Raw genomic sequence first — 19,886 nt, forward strand, 5'->3', positions numbered from 1 at the left:
ACACAGTATGATTTGCATTTTGAAGAGACCTCTCTGAATGCTACGTGCGGAAAGTAGATTGGAGGCATGGAAACCAGTTGGGAGGCCATTCCAGGAGTCCAGAGACCAAGTATGCTGGCTGAGGTAGTGTCAACTGAAAGAAGACTTCTGGTTTTAGTAATACGGCAGACTAGATGATAAGGAAAAGTCCCTTATGGCTCAGCACACCACAAAATGCTGGATAAAATATAAAGAATATCTTTATATTCATAGGGCTGAATGGTAGGAAAGTAAGGTAGTTACATGGAAGTGAGCAACAATAAGAAAACACAGGCACTTCCCTGGTGGTCTAGTGGTTAACAATCCGTCTTGCAATGCAGGGGATGCTGGTTCGATCCCTGGTCAGGGAACTAAGATCCCACATGCCACGGGGCAACTAAGCCCACGCGCCCCAACTACAGAGCCCATGTGCTCTGGAGCCCTTACGCCACAACTAGAGAGAAGCCCACGCGCTGCAACAAAGAGGCTGCGTGCTGCAACGAAAGATCCTGCTTACCACAACTAAGACCCAATGCAGGCCAAAAAATAATTAATTAAAAAGAAAGAAAACACAGACCCACAGGGCTGAGCAAATGCTATAGGTGGTACTGGTCCTGGGCTGTGTGCTGGTCATTGGTGGCCTTGAGCCTGGGTCTTAATGGGGTACAGGAGACAAAGCCCAGGGCCTGAGCAGCACAGGGGTGAGATTGGAAACCTCCTCTAAAATCTGGGACTTTTCAGTGGTAAAAAAAATTGCTCACAGAGAAAATATGTGAGACATTTGTCTGTCTCAGCCTTGATTGTGAGTGAAAAAATGTCCTCTCTGAGAATTCCTAACCAAGAACTCACATCCTTACCAGTTAGGGGCCAGAATTCATACTGATCTGTGTGGCCCCCCAAAAATCCAAGCAGAAAAGTTAGTATAAAGTGATGAGATGTGGCGCCCGCCGCCCCAGCAGAGGCAAAATCTTTTCTAGTGGAACATCCTTAAAGAAGCAGAACTTAGACTTCAAAACGGCCCATCAGCTCCCAACCAATTAACAAAGATACTAGGAAACAAGCCACCGCCGGGAGAAACACAAACTAGAGAATCAGACCTGCAATGACCAGAGACCTTGGAATTAACAGATGAGAATATGTACAAAGCACATTTATTATGTTTACGGAAATAAAAGCAGTAACTGAAGGTACAGTGAAGGAACAAAAGCTAGTTAGAATTGATTAGGCAGGTTTTAAAAGAACCAAATAAAATCTTTGATGATAAAAATAAATATCATCATAGCAATCAGAAACTCACCGGATGGTTTAAACTGCAGACTAGACACAGCTGAAGGAGAACAGTGAACTGGAAGACAGATCTGAAGAAATTACCTAAAGGAGACCACACTGTGATAAAGTGCTGAGGATATAAAGAGAGGCTAAGCCTCTCTTAGGAAAGACTGACTAAAACAAAGGAAGTGTGCTTAGATTATTTAGTAAAACTTGGCTGTGAGGGTCAAAGGAAGAGAGTGTTGAATATGACCTCAGGGTTTCTGGTTTAATGGTTCCTGGAAAGGACTTCTGTAACTCCAGTCTGCATTCGGTCTTCCTTTCTCTAGCTCAAGGAGAAAGACGAACACCAGTTCTGAAATATCTCCAAGAAAGTGAAATGGCCTCAGCTGTACTTCCTCTCCCCCATCATCCCTTCTCTCAGAAGGTAACAGTTCTGAATCTGAAGTTACCTTGAGTCCCTGTGAGGAAAACCCAAAGGTGAGAGTTACGCTCAATATGGGAAGAGGAGGGGTCATCTGACAATGTTTGAGGCACCATGCTGTGCTCAGGCGTCACATACGCCTGCTTGGACCCTCCTCCCAGGATCCTCCCCCACCTTCCAGCCGCAGGCTCCCCGTCCAGCCCATCTCTGCGTGGCCAGAGGTGACCTCACCCCTCCCTGCTCACAGCTCCCTCCCGTCCCCATCGCCCCACTGTCTGGGCTCTTCAGCCTGACCACTGAGACTGTGGTCTGGTTCCTCCTTTAGCTCTCACCACAACCCTGTACACAGAAACTCACTTTTGGAAACACTTTCTAGGGGTTTTCAGCTTCTGGTCTTGGCTAAGTCTGTTCCTTCAGCCAAGGGGCCTCTCTTCTTTCCAGCACTCAGGGTCAGATCTCTAGGAAGCCTTTCCCTGAATGCCATAGGCTGGATCAAGTCCACCTCGTCTCCCTCCAGAGCCTCTTTGTCTGGGCTCCCACAGTGCCAGTGATGTCCTCACTTGAGTTCATGTCTCCTCCAGGCTCCATGTCCCTTCTGCCTCACTTGCTGGACTGAGGGTCCCTCGTGGGACTCATTTGTGTGTGCCCTGTGCAAGCCAGTGAAGCAGGGAGCGTGAGGACCATGTGCCCGTCTCCTTCCCACCAGGTCTTTGGATCTGAGGTCACAGCCCTTCGGTGTCTCCTCTTTCTCCCTGTTTTTCTCTGGGTCCCACGGCCTCTTCCCATCTGTGCCTTGGTGGGTGGCGGGTGGGAGGAGTGAAGCAGGGAATATCTTTTCCTGTGTCCCTCTCTCACCACACCGCCCACATTGTCTTGCCAGTCTAGGAGCCCCTCAAGGGCAGGGCCTCAGTCTAACAAATGTCTGGTCCCTCTTCATGCTCAGCACAAAGCCAGGTCCTGTTTAGGATGTTTTGGGTTGAATGTCTGGAATGGTTTTTTTTTTTCCTCCCTGGCAAACTTCTGCTCGTCCAGTAGGACCCAACTCAAATGTCCCCTCCTCCAGAAGCCTCCCCTGACTTTGCAGGCACAGTCAATCTCTTTCTCATATTCCTCTGCACTGCCCTGTCTCAGACTCAGTTCTGACCAGCTGTGTCCAGGTCAGTTCTCCCCCACCAAATTAGAGGCTCCGAGGGAAGGTCCAGATCCGACTCATGTCTGGGTCCCCAGCTTCAGCACACAGGATCCGTGAAAGGTCCCAGGAAGCTTTTGTTGAATGGACAAATGAATAAATGAACAGTATTATGAGCACCGTCTGATTACCCACCCAACTTTTCTCTCCCGGATGCCGCCTTCTCTTTCTTCTGACCATCCTCCTGCAGGGTGCTGGAGCAGATCCCCAACCTCCCAGAGCAGCCCTCAGACAACCAGGCAGAGCCCTCAGACGCTGAAGCGGAGCCGGATGACCACCTCGCTCAAGGCTTTGCCAGTGGGGACGGTGCTGATAGACAAGAGTGGGCAGCACTGGAAGCTGAGATGCCTCCAGAGCAGGGATGGCCAGGGCATTCTCTATGAAGGTACACTCTGTCCACAGGTGGGCAGGTGCTGGGCTGGGCTGGGCTGGGTCGGGCCATCTTGGAGCCAAGGCAAAGGGGGAGGGAACCACTTTCTGAGAATGGAGATGGAGCCGTATCCCAACTGCAGACCTGCCTCGAGGCAGCTTTCTCTTAGAGCTGGGACTACAAACCTATGCACCTACAGCGGCTGGGAAGGTAGAGTAGATGAGTGCAGGATGCTGGGAGTCAGGCGATTGGGAGTGGTGGGGACTGTGGCCAACCAGAGCACATGTGCCCTGGATAAAGAGGACACTCTTCTCCACTGCCACCTACTGTTGTCACGTGGGAGTGCAGGCCCAGTGTGGCCGGAAGATAAGGACAGTGATGACTGTTCTGTCTGTCCTGCAGAGATAGGATGGACCCTTCCTCCAAATTTGGTTTGAATGTTGAGACCGATGAGGATACGAAAGGTTTACTGCTTGCGTGATTGAGATCGCTGGTGAGGGGAGAAGCTCTGCGAGAACAAGGAAGAGCACCTGGCCCCGGTTTTTACTGTGGTTAAGGGGTGGGGCTGGGGTGAGGGTTCTGCCTGGGCCAGGGCCTCATGTGGTTTGAATCTCTGCCGTCACCAAAAGAGGAAGCTCCAGGCTTTCTTATCAGTGGGACGGGAAGAAGCCAGGCTGGGCTTAAAAGTTAAACAAGACAATAGTTAAACAAGAAATGCAGCAAGACAACTTGTTACAATGAAGGAAAAAATAGCTGCACTGGAAATGTTAGTATTAATCAAACTAGCATTAACTGAGTGCTTACTCCAGGCCAGGCCTTGTTCTCAGCACTTCATGTGGTTTTATGAGTCACCACCATCTGGTTCCAGAGTATTTCTGTCACCCCAAAAGGAAACCCTGTACCTTTACCAGTTACTCTCACCCCTCTCCCCCCAGCCCCTGGCAACCACTACTCTACTCTGTGTCTCTATGGCGTTGCCTGTTCTGGACGTTTCAGGTCACTGGAGCGACACTCTCTCTGGCCTTTCGTGCCTGGCTTCTTCCCCTCAGCACGATGGTTTCAAGGTCCAGCCATGTTGTCACCTTCGTCAGAACTTCCTTGTTTTATGGCTGAATAAGATTCCAGGGTGTGTATATATCACATCTGGTGGATCAGTTTATCAGCTGGTGGATGTTTGGACTATGTCCACTTTGGGCCATGATGAGTAATGCTTCTGTGATCGTGCATGTACAGGTTTTCACGTGGACATATGTTTGCTTTATACTTCTTAACCCGTTTAATTCTCACGACAGCCTCATGACGTCAGCAAGGTCATTATCCCCATTTTCTAGATAAGGAAAACGAAGCCCAGGGGTGTTAATGACTAGACAGAGATGTGGCTCCAGAGAGCTTCCAAGCTTGCAGGAGAAGCCAGAGATCGGGATTTTGAGAGGAAATCTCTGATTTGGAAGCACCGGCCGGCCAGACACGGGTGCAGGCAATTTCGAGCCTCAGGTTGGCCATCCTGCGTTAGAGCCCGGGCAGGAGGGCAGGGCAGCCACATTTGAGACAGACCCAGGCGGGGACTTCCCTGGAGGTCCAGTGGTTAGGACTCTGCACTTCCACTGCAGAGGACCTGGGTTCGATCCCTGGTCAGGGAGGTAAGATCGCACGTGCTGTGCGGTAAGGCCAAAAAAAAAAAAAAAAAGAAACAGGCCCAGGTGGAGTCGTGACTTGGCTCTGGCACACTGAGTGAGCCTGGGTGAGCAGCTCTGCCTTGATGTCCCTGTTGGAAAAGTGAGAGATGGTGTCCTGCCCACCTCCTGGGGCTGTTGGTCCCAAATGGTGAGAAGGGACAGAGGCAGTGAGCTTGGAAAATGGTAGAGGGATCTTCTCAGGCGGAGGTAGGTAGCATTAGTCATGGAGGGACAGAGGGCGAGGGAGGGAGAGAGGAGAGCATAAAGCGACACTAGGGAGCACTCACTCCATGCCAGGCGCTGTTCCGGGGCCCGTTTAATGCTCCCAGCCACGCTAGGAGGGAGGCACTCATGTTACTTCATCTTACAGCTGGAGCACAGAGAGGGGAAGCCACTCGCCCAAGGTCACACAGCCTCAAAAGTGACAGAGCTGGGATTTGAACCTAGGTGTAATTCGTAACCATTACACCACAAGAGAGGGAGGAGGAGGGAATCGGGGTGAGAAGGAATGAGAGGAAGAGAAAGGATAGAGGGGCAGAACCAACAACAAGAAAGGCTGGGGAGAGAGAAGGATAGGGAGAGGCCCAGAGGGCCGGGAAGGAAGAGGGAGAAGAAAGGCAAACAGGGCAGGAGGCATCTGAAGGAAAAAAACCAGCCGTGTCCTCACATCAGAAACCCACAGTGCAAGGTTAGGAAGGAAATGCTCTGGGCCGTGTGTCTTCACCTTTTGTGTCTCGGGTTGTTTGATGAGACCCCTTCCCAGCGTGCCAGCATCATTCACTCTCCCGCAGATACCTGCCCGGTGCGAGGCCCGGGCGCTGGCTCGGGCACAGTGGGGAGGGGCTGCATGTGGATGTGCCTCAGGGCGGCGTTACCCCAGGACGGGTTGCCTTTGGCTTCTGCCAGTTTGCACCAGTCGGGAAGATGTAGTTGAAAACAGTGAGAGTAAAACAGCAGCAACCAGAATGGTGATTTTTATTATAGCAGCTGACACTTCCAGCCCACTCTGGGCCTCCCTCCACTCCCCGCTAAGTTCTTTTTGTCTGTTAACTCACCTGATTCCCATTACAGCCCTGTGAGTTGGCACTCTCTCTTCCTCTGTGAAACACTGAATTATAACGTCACCCTCCCTGGTCTCCCTGGCCCAGTTTGGGAGACCTGTCACCGAGGCAACCATGTAAATTCCTGCAGCTGCGGTGTGCGTGGAGAGTTGTTTCTGAGAAGCAACGGGGATTCAAGTCCAGGCCTTCCCCCCTGTGGATGGAGGTTCGGGGCTTGTATTCATTGCCTGTGGCCACCATCACAAATCACCACAAACTTAATAGCTGAAGACAGCACACATTTATTCTCTTCTAGTTGTGGAGGTCACAAGACTGAAATCAGTCTCACGGGGCTAAAGTTAAGGTATGGGCAAAGGGACTTCCCTGGTGGTCCAGTGGTTAAGACTCCACACTTCCACTGCGGGGGACACGGGTTCGATCCCTGGTGAGGGAACTAAGATCCCACCCACCGCACGGCGCAACCAAAAAAATAAAATTTAAAAAAAAGAGAGAGATGGGTAGGGCTAGTCCTTCCAAGAGGCTCCAGAGGCAAATCCGTTTCCTTGCCTGTTCAGCTCCCAGAGGCCGCCTGCATCCCTCGGCTTGTGGCCCCTTCCTCCATCCTCAAAGCACGTCACCCCAGGCTCTGCTTCCACCATCACATCGCCTTCTCCTCTTCTGTGGTCAAATCTCCCTCTGCCTCCCTCTTTATTAGGACCTTTGTAGGATTACATTAGGTCCCCCTGGATCATCCAAGACAGTCCCCACAGCACAGGACCCTTAATTTAATCACACCTACAAAGACCTGCCATTGGTCCTCTCCACCTGCAGCCCCTTAACACGACGTATTTCTCCCAGCGGCAGCCCTGAGCCTCTCCCTGGTCCTCGGTTTCAGCTGCTCTGGGAGAATGGTTGCCTCCCTTTTCGAGGGGTCCCCCAGGGGTCCTTTAGGGCTTGTTTTAAGTACACAGTTAACTCTCGGCCCCGACACCCTTGGCGTTCATTGTGGGGGCCGTCCTGTGCACAATAGGGTGTTTGGCGCCATCCTCGACCTTTACCCATCCCCTCTCCCAGTCGTGACGACCAAAACTGTCTCCAGACATGGCCAGATGCCCACTGGGGGGGCAGAACCGCCCACGGTTGAGAACCACTGAGTCAGGCCGTCCCAGACGTGCCCTCCAAAGATGGAGAGACCCTGTCAGCTGGTAACTGTCAGGTGGAATCACTGTTCTTTTATTAAGTGCCTTTCAGCTGTGCCCACAACAAAGGTTGGGCCAGAGAAGGGCAGGCCAGACAGAGGCACGGCACAGGCAAAGACTCGGAGGCTGGAAACACGCGCAGGAAGCGTCAGGATCCTGGTGTTGCTGACGGTGGGGCGTGGGATGCCCGGGGTCCCCAGCCGGGTTTGGGGAGGTGGGAAAGCATAGGCAGACCAGTTGAGTTAGGCTTCTGCCTCTGCCGGCAGCTCGGCAGCTCGTTGTCTGATCTTCCTCGAGGGATGTCATGACCTTGCGCCTCAGTTTCCTCACCTGCAAAATGGAGAGTGTAAAAGCACCGACCTCACGGGGTTGTCGTTGAGAGAGTTAAATGAGTAGAACGATGAGCAGGAAAATAGCAAAAGCACCGTATCAACGCTTCCTGTTATTCTGGTTATGATGGCTCCCAGCACAGCATTGTTGCTCCAAGTTCAATGTCGCCTGTCTCTTGGCCATCAGAGGCTCCCACCTGCCTGCCTGCCACACCCCTGTCTGCGTTTGTCACACGCAGGGACTTGCCGCACACGTCTCAGGTCTGCATCAAGCAGGGGTCTCCCAGGTCGCAGGGTCTGGAGCCACGTGTACAGCCCGGCTCTGCTGAGGCCCTCGGCCAAGCCCACTGCCCTTCCTCCTCTGTCGATTCCTCTCTGTAATGGGAATTGCCCAGCTGACTCCCCGGCAGTCGGTGGGAGGGCCAATGAGAAGAGTGGAGGGGAAAAGCCCTTCATAATCTGCAGAGCAGTGCAGGAAAAGCATATTTAAATTGCCAGCTGTTCTGCCTGCCTCTGAGTGTCAGGCATGTGGTTCTTTGGTGCTTTTCCTCGGACCTTGAGGTAACTCTGTGAGGCAGGTACTGTTTTTATGCCTGAGAGGTGCCCCGGCCATTTCCTGCATGCCCCTCAAAGATCCCCCCAAACCCCCTCCCCACAGGTGGGAAGGACGCCTGTCTCCCACAAGATCCATGATCTTTCCACATTTCCCTCCTTTAGGCCAGGCTCAGGTCACCTTTGGCCTTAAATCTGTAAGCCCTGGTTCCTGCCCGGCTCCAGCTGGAGCTTCTTGAAGGCAAGGGTGGCTTCTAGGTAACTTTGTCACCTCCCTGCCCCTGAGCTCCGTGTCTCAGACAACACCAACCTGGATGGTTAGGAAGGGTGGGAAAGAAGAGAGAAAAGGAAGGAAGACGCAGAGAGCCGGCTGGGATGGATGGCGATGGTTCGGTTCATGAGCTCCTGGGAGTGAGCTAGGAGACCTAGGCCAGTGCCGCACTGCCACTTACCAGCTGTGGGCCCTCGGCTGATTATATTTTAAAAGCTGCCACACACTGGGCGCTCCCGGGGCGCCCAGTGTGATGCTGGGCTGTGGTGGGGGCGTCATTGAGCAGCTCATACAAAGGGTGAAGCTGGGGACTTCCCTGGCGGTCCAGTGGTTAGGGCTCCACGCTTTCACTGCCAAGGGCCCAGGGTCAGTCACTGGTCCGGGAACTAAGATCCCACAAGCCACGCAGCATGGCCAAAAACAAAAACGGGTGAAGCTGGCTGTGATTCCTGCTCAGCTGGTACTATTGTTATTCCTACTGACCCCTCTGAATCCTTGCATCCAATCTCAGGGGTGGGCTTCATTAGTCCTACTTTACTGACATGGAGCGGAGGCCCAGAGAGGTTTAGCACCTCACACCAAGTCACGGAGTTGATGGAGGGGCTGGGCTTGAGCCCAGATCTACGTGGCACAAAGCCTCCCGTGTCACTTGGCCTCACTAAGCTTCAGCTTTCTCGTCTCATCCGTCAAGTGGAGCTAACAGGGAACAGTTCTCAGAGCTTTCTGAGATGCTTTTCCCAGGTTATAATCCTCAAATTTGGCTCAAATAAAATTTTCCATTTCTCTCTTAAAAAAAAAAAAAAATGGAGCTAACAACCACAGCCACCGTAATAGTAATAACAATAACACTGTATTAGACCTTCCTCGGGCTGTCCTGAGCATTAGAGGAAACAATGTGTGTAAAGCCCACACTTAGCACGGGGCAGCAGACTTTGCAGGGTTTGTGATTAAGCAGAATGGGGCAAGCATGCAGGGTGTTCATGAGGAAGTGCCCCAGGGATCAGCACCTGCAGAGGGGAGGGGAAGGGAGTGGTGGGGCGGGCGGAGAAACAGAGCCGTGCAGCCCAGGGAGCGCCTCGGCTGGCGCCGTGGGGGCTCTGGAGCTGAAGTGGTCCTTCAGTGTGGTTCTGAGTTAGGCCCACACGGCTGGGCCTTTATATCCCCCTCCATCAGCCTTTGGATATGGGCCTCCCTGGGACTTAAAGCTGAGGGCATCCCTGAGGGTCTGAAGGCTGCTGCAGTGGCCTCCCCGGGTTGCGTGGGGCTAGCGGAACAGGTCCTCCTGCAAGGGGATCTGCGTCCATCACACGGTACTTAGGCATTGTTCGAAGACGGGGATATTGAATAGTATCCCCTGAGCTGAGAAGGAACTTTGAGATCGAAGAAAACGAAGTGGACAGCCCCATAAAAAAGTACAGTTACGAAGTTTATTGTGGGTACCTTACATATGGGTAGGATCCGGCGGACAGCAATCTGGAAGCATTTGCAACTGCACTCTGTGCTGCCAGAAGGGGTACGGGGGGGATTTAAAGGGGCCAGAGCTAAAGATAGAATCTGACTTCTAAGGGAGAACCACGTCTGCGCCAACAGGAACCGGGTTTTTCCTCCCCCTGGGGGGGTCTCATAACCATTATTCCTTGTGGACCGTGAACCATCTGCGTCAGCAAAAGTCATTCTTCCAGTTTTCAGAGGAAGGCTTAAAGTTAATCAGGAACTTATCTGGCTTGGGTGCGTTCCTCATGAGTAGGCTAGAGCTCTGTCACGCAGAAAGGGGAGGGGGTAGGACAGTGGGCCTGAGATGACCCTGACGAGGTGGAGTCAGTGTGGTTCAGCCACACACCCCTATATGCAGACAAATGCATACAGCTGCTGAGTCAGGGGCCCCAGGACCACCCCCGGGCTCAGTGATTCACTGGAGAGACCCACAGGCTTCAGCCTATAGTCATACTCATGTCATAATTTATTACAGCAGAAGGACACAGCACAGTCAGCAAAGGGATAAGGCACATGGGGTAAGTCCGGGGGAAGCAGCGCCAGCTTCCAGAGTCCCCCTCCCCTTGGAGTCACACGGGATGCGTAACAAGGTGTGACATCACACATGAAATGCTCGTTAGAGGGACGCTCATTAGAGACTCAGTGCCCAGGGTTTTTATTGGATGCTGGTCACACAGGCACCCTCTGCCTGGAAGGTACCAAAATTCTACTCTCAGAAGGAAAGCAGGTGTTCAGCATAATAGTTTGGGCACCGGGAGCCCCTTCTATTGGTTAGGAATCCTAGAACCTTCCCAGCTGATTCGCAGACACCAGCCGAGTTTCAGCCTTGCGCGCAGGCCTTTCCGAGGAGAGCAGTCTCAGGGTTGATTACTCTTTGTGCACAGTTGTGTATTAACAGAGAGAGAAAGAAAGAAGCTGTTTGACAATAGGAAGGAGCAGGTCATGAAAGTGGAGAATGCACTTGACACTGTGGGAACCCGTTGACCGCAGCTGCTGCTTGTCACTCTGAGGACAGTGACCCTCACCTGCCCTCTAGGTGATAACCTTGTTCTCATTTCATCTGTCCACAGCTGAGCCCAGCTCCGCCTTTGCCTGCGAGTCAAGTCCCCAGAAACAAAGATTCTCACTGAAACTAGTGAGTGGCCCCCAGGGGGCAGCACTGAGGGGAGGGCCTGGGGCGTTAGCAAATGCACCATTGACCTCCGAGCCCCTCCGTGGGCTGGGCAAGCCAGAGAGCACGGCCGTGGCCCGCAAGGAGCGGTGGGACCTTGGGGGGGGGCGCGTCCCCCTCTGGGCCTTGGGTTCTTCTACATGGGGCCCCTCAGAAACCGCAGTCGGGTCCACCCATGAGCCCTGGCTCTGATGCTTTCTGGCTGTGTGTCTGGGCAAGCGCCGGAAACCTGGGACGGCTGGGTCGGGTGCCCTCCCTTGGCCCTAGATGGAGGCCGTGTGAGTGGTTCGGAGCGAGTGCTCCTGAACCAGGCTCTCAGATGAGTGATAGCACCTGCTTGCTGAGAGCCTGTCCTGCGCCCAGCCCTGGGCTAAGAGTTTCATAATCAAACCTGTGGGGTGGTTACCTCGTTTCCCATTTAACAGATGAGGAGATAAAGGCTCGGTCGCTTGCCCAGGGATGCCCATTATGCAAATTGCTTTGTTCACTGCTGTATTGACAATGCCCAGAACAATACTAGGCACATAATAGGTGCTTTATAGAAAGAATGAATGAAGGGCAGAGCTGAGATTTGAACCCAGTTCTCTTTGACCCTGTGCTCTTAAGAACCCAGCTGTACTAGTTATGTTTAATTAAAATATTTGGTTTGACTGCTTGGAAAAAATGACCCAATGTTAGTTATGGCTTAAACAAGTATATTTTATTGCTTTTCCATGTAACAGCCTGGAGCAGTGGTCCAGGGCTGATATGATGGTTCCATAAGCCAGGGGCTTACTTTCCTTCTCTCTTGTTGCTCCAGGCCCCTCAATCTGTAACGTCCATCTCATGGGCTGAGATGGCTGCTCCACCTCCTACCATCTCATCTGCATTCCAGCCAATTGGAACAAGAAAAGAGGAAGGGGAGAGCCTGCCCTAGCCCTTTACGGGCGTAAACCGGAAGTCGCCCGTATCTCTTCTGCTCACATCCCCATTGGCCAGAACTGGGTCATTTGGGCATTCCTCACTGCAAGGGAGACCGGGAAATGTAGTTTTTAGCTGAAGGGTGTGTGTCCAGGGAAAACTTGTAGATCCTATTGTAAAAGAAAAGGAACCCGGGCAGTGACTCAAAGTCTCTGATATGTGTTCACATGGAGCACCCTAGGGAATTTGGTTCTGATGTGCAGGACGTGGGGAGCCTGAGTTATTGCTGGCATTACCCTGGGGTAATCCATGGCCAGTGATGACCTTGGAGCCCTTGCCTAAGAGATTCCAGTGTGACAGCTTTTCCCCCTCTCCTCCTCCACTAGGATGCCAAGAATGGGCGCTTGTTCATTGAGCAGAACTTCTTCCAGCGGGCCGCCAAGCCTTTGCAAGGTATTCCTCAGGGAAGTGGGCAAGTGGGGGAAGAGTTGGGGGTACCAGCTTGGTCAAAACAACTGGCTTCTCCCTGAAGGTGTGGGAAGGGTGGGGATTAAATTAAAGTCCCATGTTTGCTCCCATCACCCCTCGGGCCTCAGGCTCCAGAGGACAGACAGTGGACAGTGGGCTGAGGCTGGCTTGTCGAACCAGCTCTTGAGCACCAAGTATTAAATTTTCACAAATACTGCAAGCCAGTTATTAAAACAGCCATCGGACTTCCCTGGTGGTCCAGTGGTTAAGACTCCGCGCTCCCAATGCAGGGGGCCTGGGTTCAGTCCCTGATCAGAGAACTAGATCCTGCATGCCACAACTAAAGATCCCACATGCCACAACGAAGATCCTGCGTGCTGCAACTAAGACCCAGCACAGCCAAATAAATAAATATTTTTTAAAAAAATAAAATTGCCCTCCAAGCTTTCAGTCATAGCCATCTTAAATAAATAAATAAATGAATGAATGAATAAAACATAGCCATCATAAATTAATTTTATCAATTTACAGTCAAATTAAGAGCAAGGGTAATAAATACTCAAAGCTCATCCCTTCCTAATTATTTGTCTACATTTTCTATCAGCTAGACTTTTTTTTTTTTTTTTTTGGCCATGCCTCTTGGCGTGTGGGAGCTTAGTTCCCCGACCAGGAATTAAACCCACGCCCCCTGCAGCGGAAGCGCGGAGTCCTAACCACTGGACCGCCAGGGACGTCCCTATTATCTATATTCTTGAGGTTGTTTACATTCACCGTGTCTGTGTGGTGGAAATACCATGTAAGGGCACGCTACTGCCTCTCTTTCCAACTCCGTCTTCCATGATACCACATTGGTAGCTTGAAATTGGCCATACTGGGAAGCATTTACACCACAGAAATCGGCAAACGTGACAAATCAGGGCTATCTTTCCCCAGACAACCAGCTGTTAAACTTTTATCAGCACACCGCTGGATCTGTACCATCCAACTGAGATCCTGGAAGGTGGGCAGACATGTAGTGACACTGTGACCAGTTTAGACACTCCCCGATCTCATTAGCTCTACATGGGAATTCAGAGGTTACGCTGTCGCTCTTACCCCTTCCGCTCACTCCAGATTTGTCAGTGCTTTCTCCCATGTTCACAACCCCTGTCGTCACCCCCCTCGCCGTCACGCACCCACAGAGGCGACGTCACCAACCAGGAGACCCAGTGTGTGGCCTGGGCTTGGGCGCGCTCTGCTTCTGCTCTGAGAACGGGCTGCTGTCCATTGTGGGTGCAGGGCCAGGTGGGCCCTAACCTCTCAGGCCCCTGCCTCCCACAGTGAACAAGTGGAAAAAGCGGTACTCGACCCCCCATCTGGCCATCCCCACCTGCGTCGGTTTTGGCGTTCACCAGGACAAGTACAGGTAAGTCACTTCACTTGCCACTCGCCTCACTGGCCCCTTCCTTTCTCTCCCTGTCACATGCCCAGGCATGGCTGGGACCCTGGAGCCATTGGCTGGATAGTTGCTTCCTTCCTTCCCCCAGCCTTGAGCCAGGCTGGTCCCCCACCAATCTGAACCCTCCATCTCACCCAGGACCGGGATCTGGTAGCCCCCAGCCACACCCCATCCTTGGTGGCCTGTATTCCATCCCCTCCCCTGTCATCTCTCCCACTTGCTGGGACACTCATGTCTTCCAGGTTCTTGGTGTTCCCCATCCTGGGGAGGAGCCTTCAGTCGATCCTGGATGACAACCCGAAGCATGTGATGTCAGTGAGGTCTGTGTTCCAGATGGCCTGCCGGCTGGTAAGCACCTGCGGGTTGCAGGCTCCCGTCCGGAGCATGGCCCCCCGGCTCCTAGTTCATCGGTCTGTTTGCTCATTGACACGTTCAGCCCGCACCTCCCTCTGCTGGGCACTGGGCAAGCACGGTGACCAACACAGCTGAACACCAGGCTGTTAGAACCAGAGTGACAAGTGGGACTTCCCTGGCAGTCCTGTGGTTAAGACTCCGCGCTTCCAGTGCAGGGGGCGCGGGTTCGATCCCTGGTTGGGGAGCTAAGATCCCGCATGCCGTGCAACACGGCAAAAAAAAAAAAAAAAAACAACAGAGTGATAAGTATTGTCATGAGGGATGTTCAGGAGACAGTAGCAGTTGGAGGAAGGGGCCCAGCCTAAATTGAGGGGTTCAGTTGAACTTCCTGGTAGAGGTCATTTCTAAATCAAGAGTGGGAAATAGCAAGGTGCTGGGTAGAGTAGGAGTGGAGATGCATGGGGAGAACATTCCAGGCCAAGGATATAGCTTAGGCAAAGGCTGGTGTGGGAGAGAGAGCACAAGACTTTCGTTCATTCATTCCTTCCTTCATCCATCGTTTCATTAAATATTTATCAGGTCCCTGCTGGGAATCAGACACTGTCCCAGGGGCTGGGAGTACCATGGGGGGCAGCACAATCATGGTTTTTATGTCTAGTGGGAGAGGATGATATTAAGTCACAGTTGCACAAATTGTGAAAAGTGCTTTGACTAGAAGTGACGAAGAATAAGAGGACCCAGTGTAAATTGCTGGAGGGATGGAAGTGGCAAGGGAGTGACACATCAGGTGAGTCCCGAAGGTCATTACGCTCAGTGTCTGCAGCGTGACGTGAGGAGGGGAAAGGTAACAGCTGAGGTTGGTGTGGAGAGCTCAGCAGTGACCAGATCACGCAGGACCTTGAACACCAGCCTGGGGGGCCGAGGGCGCCTCTGTCCCGAGGGCGCCGGGGAGCCATGCGAGAATTGGGAATACGGGAAGGACAGGGTCAGCTCTGGGTGTAGAAAGACCCTGTGGGCCGTGTGGGGACGGGCTGGAGGGGGTAGATGGAGGCTGGGTGAGGTCAGCACAGAGAGGACCAGGCCTGAGGAGGAGCTGGGCTGTGGGGATGGAGAGTTTGAACAAGCAGAACTTGGTGGGCAGTAGAGCCTTGGAGTCGACGGGGGCTTGGGTTGTAATCAAGATGTAAGAATACGTGGGCAGTTCAATATATGAGCTCAATGGAAAAGTCAGAGCTAGAGATCAAAATATAAATTACTTAACTAAATGTATTTCTGCTCCCTAGGGCGAATGAGACAAAACCTCTTTGATGTACATGAGTGCTGGGTTTTCTTTCTTGCAGGGGGTCAATAACTAACCCGCTTCTTCCCCTCCTGAGATCAGCTAAGAGATAGACAGAAGAGGTCAATGGAAAACCAAATATCAGCTTTAATGCTGAATTTTTCAAAGGCTTAATTAGAAGACATGCTTAGGTGTGCTGTCAGGGTGGGCTTCCTGATGCTTCACTTAGGAGTAGTCAGGCTTGAACCACCACCCCACCCCCATCACAAGTAGCACCACGTGACCCCAGGCCCAACAGTGGGGGTTCCCTCCGGAGCTTTGTGTTAGCCTGCTGCTCATGGAGATGCTTGCTTTCTTCCCCCCAGCTGGATGCGCTGAAGTTCCTCCATGAGAATGAGTACGTTCATGGCAATGTGACAGCTGAGAATATCTTTGTGAATCCAGAGGACTTGTGCCAGGTAATAGCCAGGTCCTCCCCCATCCTGGGGGCTCTCTGGGCTCAGGAGCTCACCTGTCTCAAAACCTGCATTTATTTCACAATGCTTACTGCAGACAAAGAATTGCTATCCATCACGTATAAAGAGTTCCTTCAAATAAATAAGAAGAGATAAGTAACTTAGTAGAAAAATAGACAAAGGATAGGAAAAGCAGTTCGTAGAAAAAGAAATCCACAGGTTAGTTAAATGTATGAAAAGATGCTCAACCTCCCTAATAGTCATAGCAATTAAACTTAAAATACGCTATTTTTGCCCTTTGGGTGGACAAAATTAAAAATAATATCTCTTGCTGATAAGGATGTAAGGAACTAGGAATTCTTTATATACTATTGGAAGTATGAAATGGGCAACCTTTTTGGAAGGTAATTTGAACATAGCAGTCAAAATTTAAATGCATATGTTTTTTGATCCACCGGGTCCTCTTTTAGGAACGTATCTTATCCATATATTCGGAGATACATGTACAGAATGTTCCTGACAACATTGATCGTGACAGTAAAATTGGAAAACCTCAAATATATACTCCCAGCAGAGTACTAATTAGTATTTTAAAGTAAATTCTAATTACTCCTGCTAATGACAGAAACCCAATTTAACATGCCTTAAGCAAAAAAGAAAAAGGAAAAAAAAAAGTTTAAAAAGGGCCAAGTGCAATTTATTGCTCCATGGAGTGGAAAAATCTAGGACTTCACTGGCTTCAAGCATGGCTGAATCTAAGAACTCAGGCCCTGTCATTGGGAAGCTGGCTCTTCCATTCCTGGGCTCTTCTTGTGTTTGCATTGCTCATAATCAGGCAAACTGTCTTCCCTATGGTAACAAAATAAATACCAGCAAATGAGGCTCAAATCCCCTCAGTTTAGCAACCCCAGTGGAAATAAATCAGGTGAACCCCACCTCAAACACATGGACTGAGAATTGGAGAGGGGTGATCCCAGAGAAAAATCCTGGAACCATATTAGTCAGAGCTCTCTAAAGAAACAGAACCAATAGAATGTGTATGTGTGTGTGTGTGCGTATATATGTAAGAGAGAGAAAGAGGTTTATTATAAGGAGTTGACTCAGACAATTATGGAAGCTGATCTAGGGACCTAGATGTGCAGTCGCCAAGCTGGAGACCAGGAGAGCTGCTAATGTGGTCTAGTCAGAGCCCAAAGGCCTGAAAGCCAGGAGAGTTGATTGTGTGATTTCCAGTCTGAAAGCTGGCAGGCTCGAGACCCGAGAAGAGCCAATATTTCTGTTCACATCTAAAGGCAGGAAAAGGCTGATGTTCGGCTCAAGTGGTCAGGCAGGAGGCATTCCCTTTCACTCAGCCTGTGTGTTCTGCTCAACTGATCGGATGAGGCCCGTGCACACTAGAGAGGGCGGTCTGTTTTATTCAGTCTCCTGATACCAGTATTCATCTCATCCAGATACACCCTCACAGACACACCCAGAATAACCTTTGGCTACATGTCTGGGTACCCTGGGGCCCAGTCAGGCTGACACATAAAATTAGCCATCACAAACTGTGACCAGCAGAAAAAGATGCAGGTCTCACATGGCCAAAGCCAACAGTTGTCTACTCTCCATTCGACAGAATAAGATGCAGCCATTAGGGACTTCCCTGGTGGCTCAGTGGTTAAGAATCCACCTGCCAATGCAGGGGACACGGGTTTGAGCCCTGGTCCAGGAAGATCCCACATGCCGCAGAGCAACTAAGCCTGTGCGTCACAACTACTGAAGCCCACGCGCCTAGAGCCCATGCTCTGCAACAAGAGAAGCCACTGCAATGAGAAGCCGCTCACTGCAGTGAAGAGTAGCCCCCGCTCGCCGCAACTAGAGAAAGCCCGCGCACAGCAACGAAGACCCAACGCAGCCATAAATAAATTAATTAATTAATTAAATCTTTTTTTAAAATGCAGCCATTAAAAAGCTGATGTGGCTAATTTTGTGTGTCTAGTAGATACGGACTTTTTGTTTTAAACTCAGGTAAGCCTCCTAACAACCCTGCAAGGTGAGGACTATCATTATCTTCATTTTCCAAATGGAGAAATCAAAGCACAGAGAAGTTTCATAATTTAACCAAAGTTTATGGCCACTAAAGGGCCAAGCTGGCATTGGAACCTGGTCTGTCTGGCTCTAGAGTTAATACACTATTAAAGTGCAGTGAGCTGTGTGCCCAGCAGGAGGTAGAGTGTGATCCATGTGTGGAAAACTAGAGCCCCCTCCCCGTCCACATGTGTTTACTGATTATTTAAAGAAAATGATGTGAAATAACACATAAGCATCTATATTAGTGGTTGCTTCTGGACAGTGGGTTTAGGGGGGCTGAGCAGTGATGGGGGACAGTTGGTTTGTGTTCTTTTCACACCTTTCTGTACTGCTCGGCATTATGTTTCAAACTGCACCCACGATTGAAATCTCTGACTCCAGAATCCGAGCTCCTAACCTTCAAACTGTATGGCTTCTCCCCACGTCCACACAGGTGACCCTGGCAGGCTACGGCTTCACCTTCCGCTATTCGCCAGATGGCACACACGTGGCGTACACCGAAGGCAGCAGGAACCCACATGAGGGGGACCTTGAGTTCATTAGCATGGACCTGCACAAGGGATGTGGTAAGAGGCCAGAGAAGGGGTTCAGGACCATGGAGACATGCTTCTCGGACAAGGGCAGCTGTAGGTTTTCACAGCCACGGACAGCAGATGGCCAAACACGGGAGTCAGGCTGAGTGGGGGAGCCACAGTAGGGACTCAGGACCATGGATAGCGCCCCCACACATTAGGGCACTGTGGGGCAGTAGCCCAGCACCAAGGACACTGAGCGGTTGGCTGCAAGGAAGCCCTGCAGGTCCAGAGGTTCACGTTCAGGATCTGTGTAGACTTGGAACATCAGAGTTGCCCAAGAGTCATCTAGGAGGGGCTGTTGAGTAAGCAATTGGCTATCCACGTCTGCAGCACAGGAGTGAGGTCTGGATGGAGACTCAGATGTCAGCAGTATCTCAGGAGTTGTCAGTTGAAGCCCAGGGATGGGAATGAAATTATCCAAGGAAGGTGTATGGGGAGAGAGCACTTTGAGAAGAAGATTCCTGGAGGAGGTCTCGGCCTCTCTTTCCCAAACCCCTTGATATCATGACCATCCATGTGCCTGCCCGCATCCTCCCACTACACTAAGCTCCCCCAGGGAAGCGATGGTACCTGTGCCTCCAGCACCAGAAGGCGAAGGTCTGGCACAGTCAACTCTCCGTGTTTGTTGAATGCTTATATGGAGTGTTGTCTACATCATGTGATTTAGGAAGCATAAGAAAAATCAAACCCTGCTGTCTCCTTTCCCCTCCCCTACTGAGTGAGGCTGAGTTCAGTGCCCATCCTTCTGCGTTCCCTCATGCCCTGTTCTGTCTCCTCTATAACCCAGGTGATCCCACACTATAACTGTCTCTCCACTGGACTGTCAAGGACTGTCAAGGGCTGGGACCCAACCAAACTCTTACCTGTGTTTTAAGAATGTGGGAGGGGGCCTGGCACACAGGGCTCTGAGGACTCATTGAACAAATAGGTGCATGAATGAAAGACAAGTAGATGAGGGAGTGAGCTAGTGAAAGCGAGGATGAAGGGATGGCTGAGGGAGTGAATGAGTAATTGAGAGACGCTTGAGGGACTGAGAGTAGGTGAGTGAAAAGTGAATGAACAGACGAGAGCCTGTATGTTTGGGTGGTTGAGTGTGTGAGCCCGTGCTTGAGTCCATGAGAGAAAGGAAGGGGGGGGGGTGTCAGTGAGCGGAACATCTGGACTGAGCCGCCACCTCCTCCCCTCCCTCCCCAGGGCCCTCCCGCCGCAGTGACCTCCAGACCCTGGGCTACTGTCTGCTGAAGTGGCTCTATGGGACCCTGCCATGGACGAAGTGCCTTCCCAACACCGAGGATATCATGGAGCTGAAACAGAAGTGAGTCTGGGGGTCAGCAGAGCCCAG

At 51.4% G+C, this 19,886-nt stretch overlaps 1 protein-coding gene across 1 annotated transcript in view; it reads left to right on the top strand.

The window, feature by feature from the left end:
- VRK3 (VRK serine/threonine kinase 3) overlaps positions 1 to 19,886 on the top strand; it is a 43,263-nt gene that overhangs the window by 10,230 nt on the left and 13,147 nt on the right. The window contains 10 exon segments of the mRNA XM_036832467.1: positions 1,616 to 1,752; positions 1,755 to 1,767; positions 3,091 to 3,285; positions 10,902 to 10,966; positions 12,289 to 12,355; positions 13,691 to 13,775; positions 14,051 to 14,156; positions 15,807 to 15,899; positions 18,403 to 18,535; positions 19,739 to 19,859. Coding sequence (XP_036688362.1) covers positions 1,616 to 1,752; positions 1,755 to 1,767; positions 3,091 to 3,285; positions 10,902 to 10,966; positions 12,289 to 12,355; positions 13,691 to 13,775; positions 14,051 to 14,156; positions 15,807 to 15,899; positions 18,403 to 18,535; positions 19,739 to 19,859 — 1,015 coding nt within the window.

Source organism: Balaenoptera musculus, chromosome 19 (genome assembly GCF_009873245.2).
Source record: "Balaenoptera musculus isolate JJ_BM4_2016_0621 chromosome 19, mBalMus1.pri.v3, whole genome shotgun sequence".
NCBI lineage: Eukaryota > Metazoa > Chordata > Mammalia > Artiodactyla > Balaenopteridae > Balaenoptera > Balaenoptera musculus.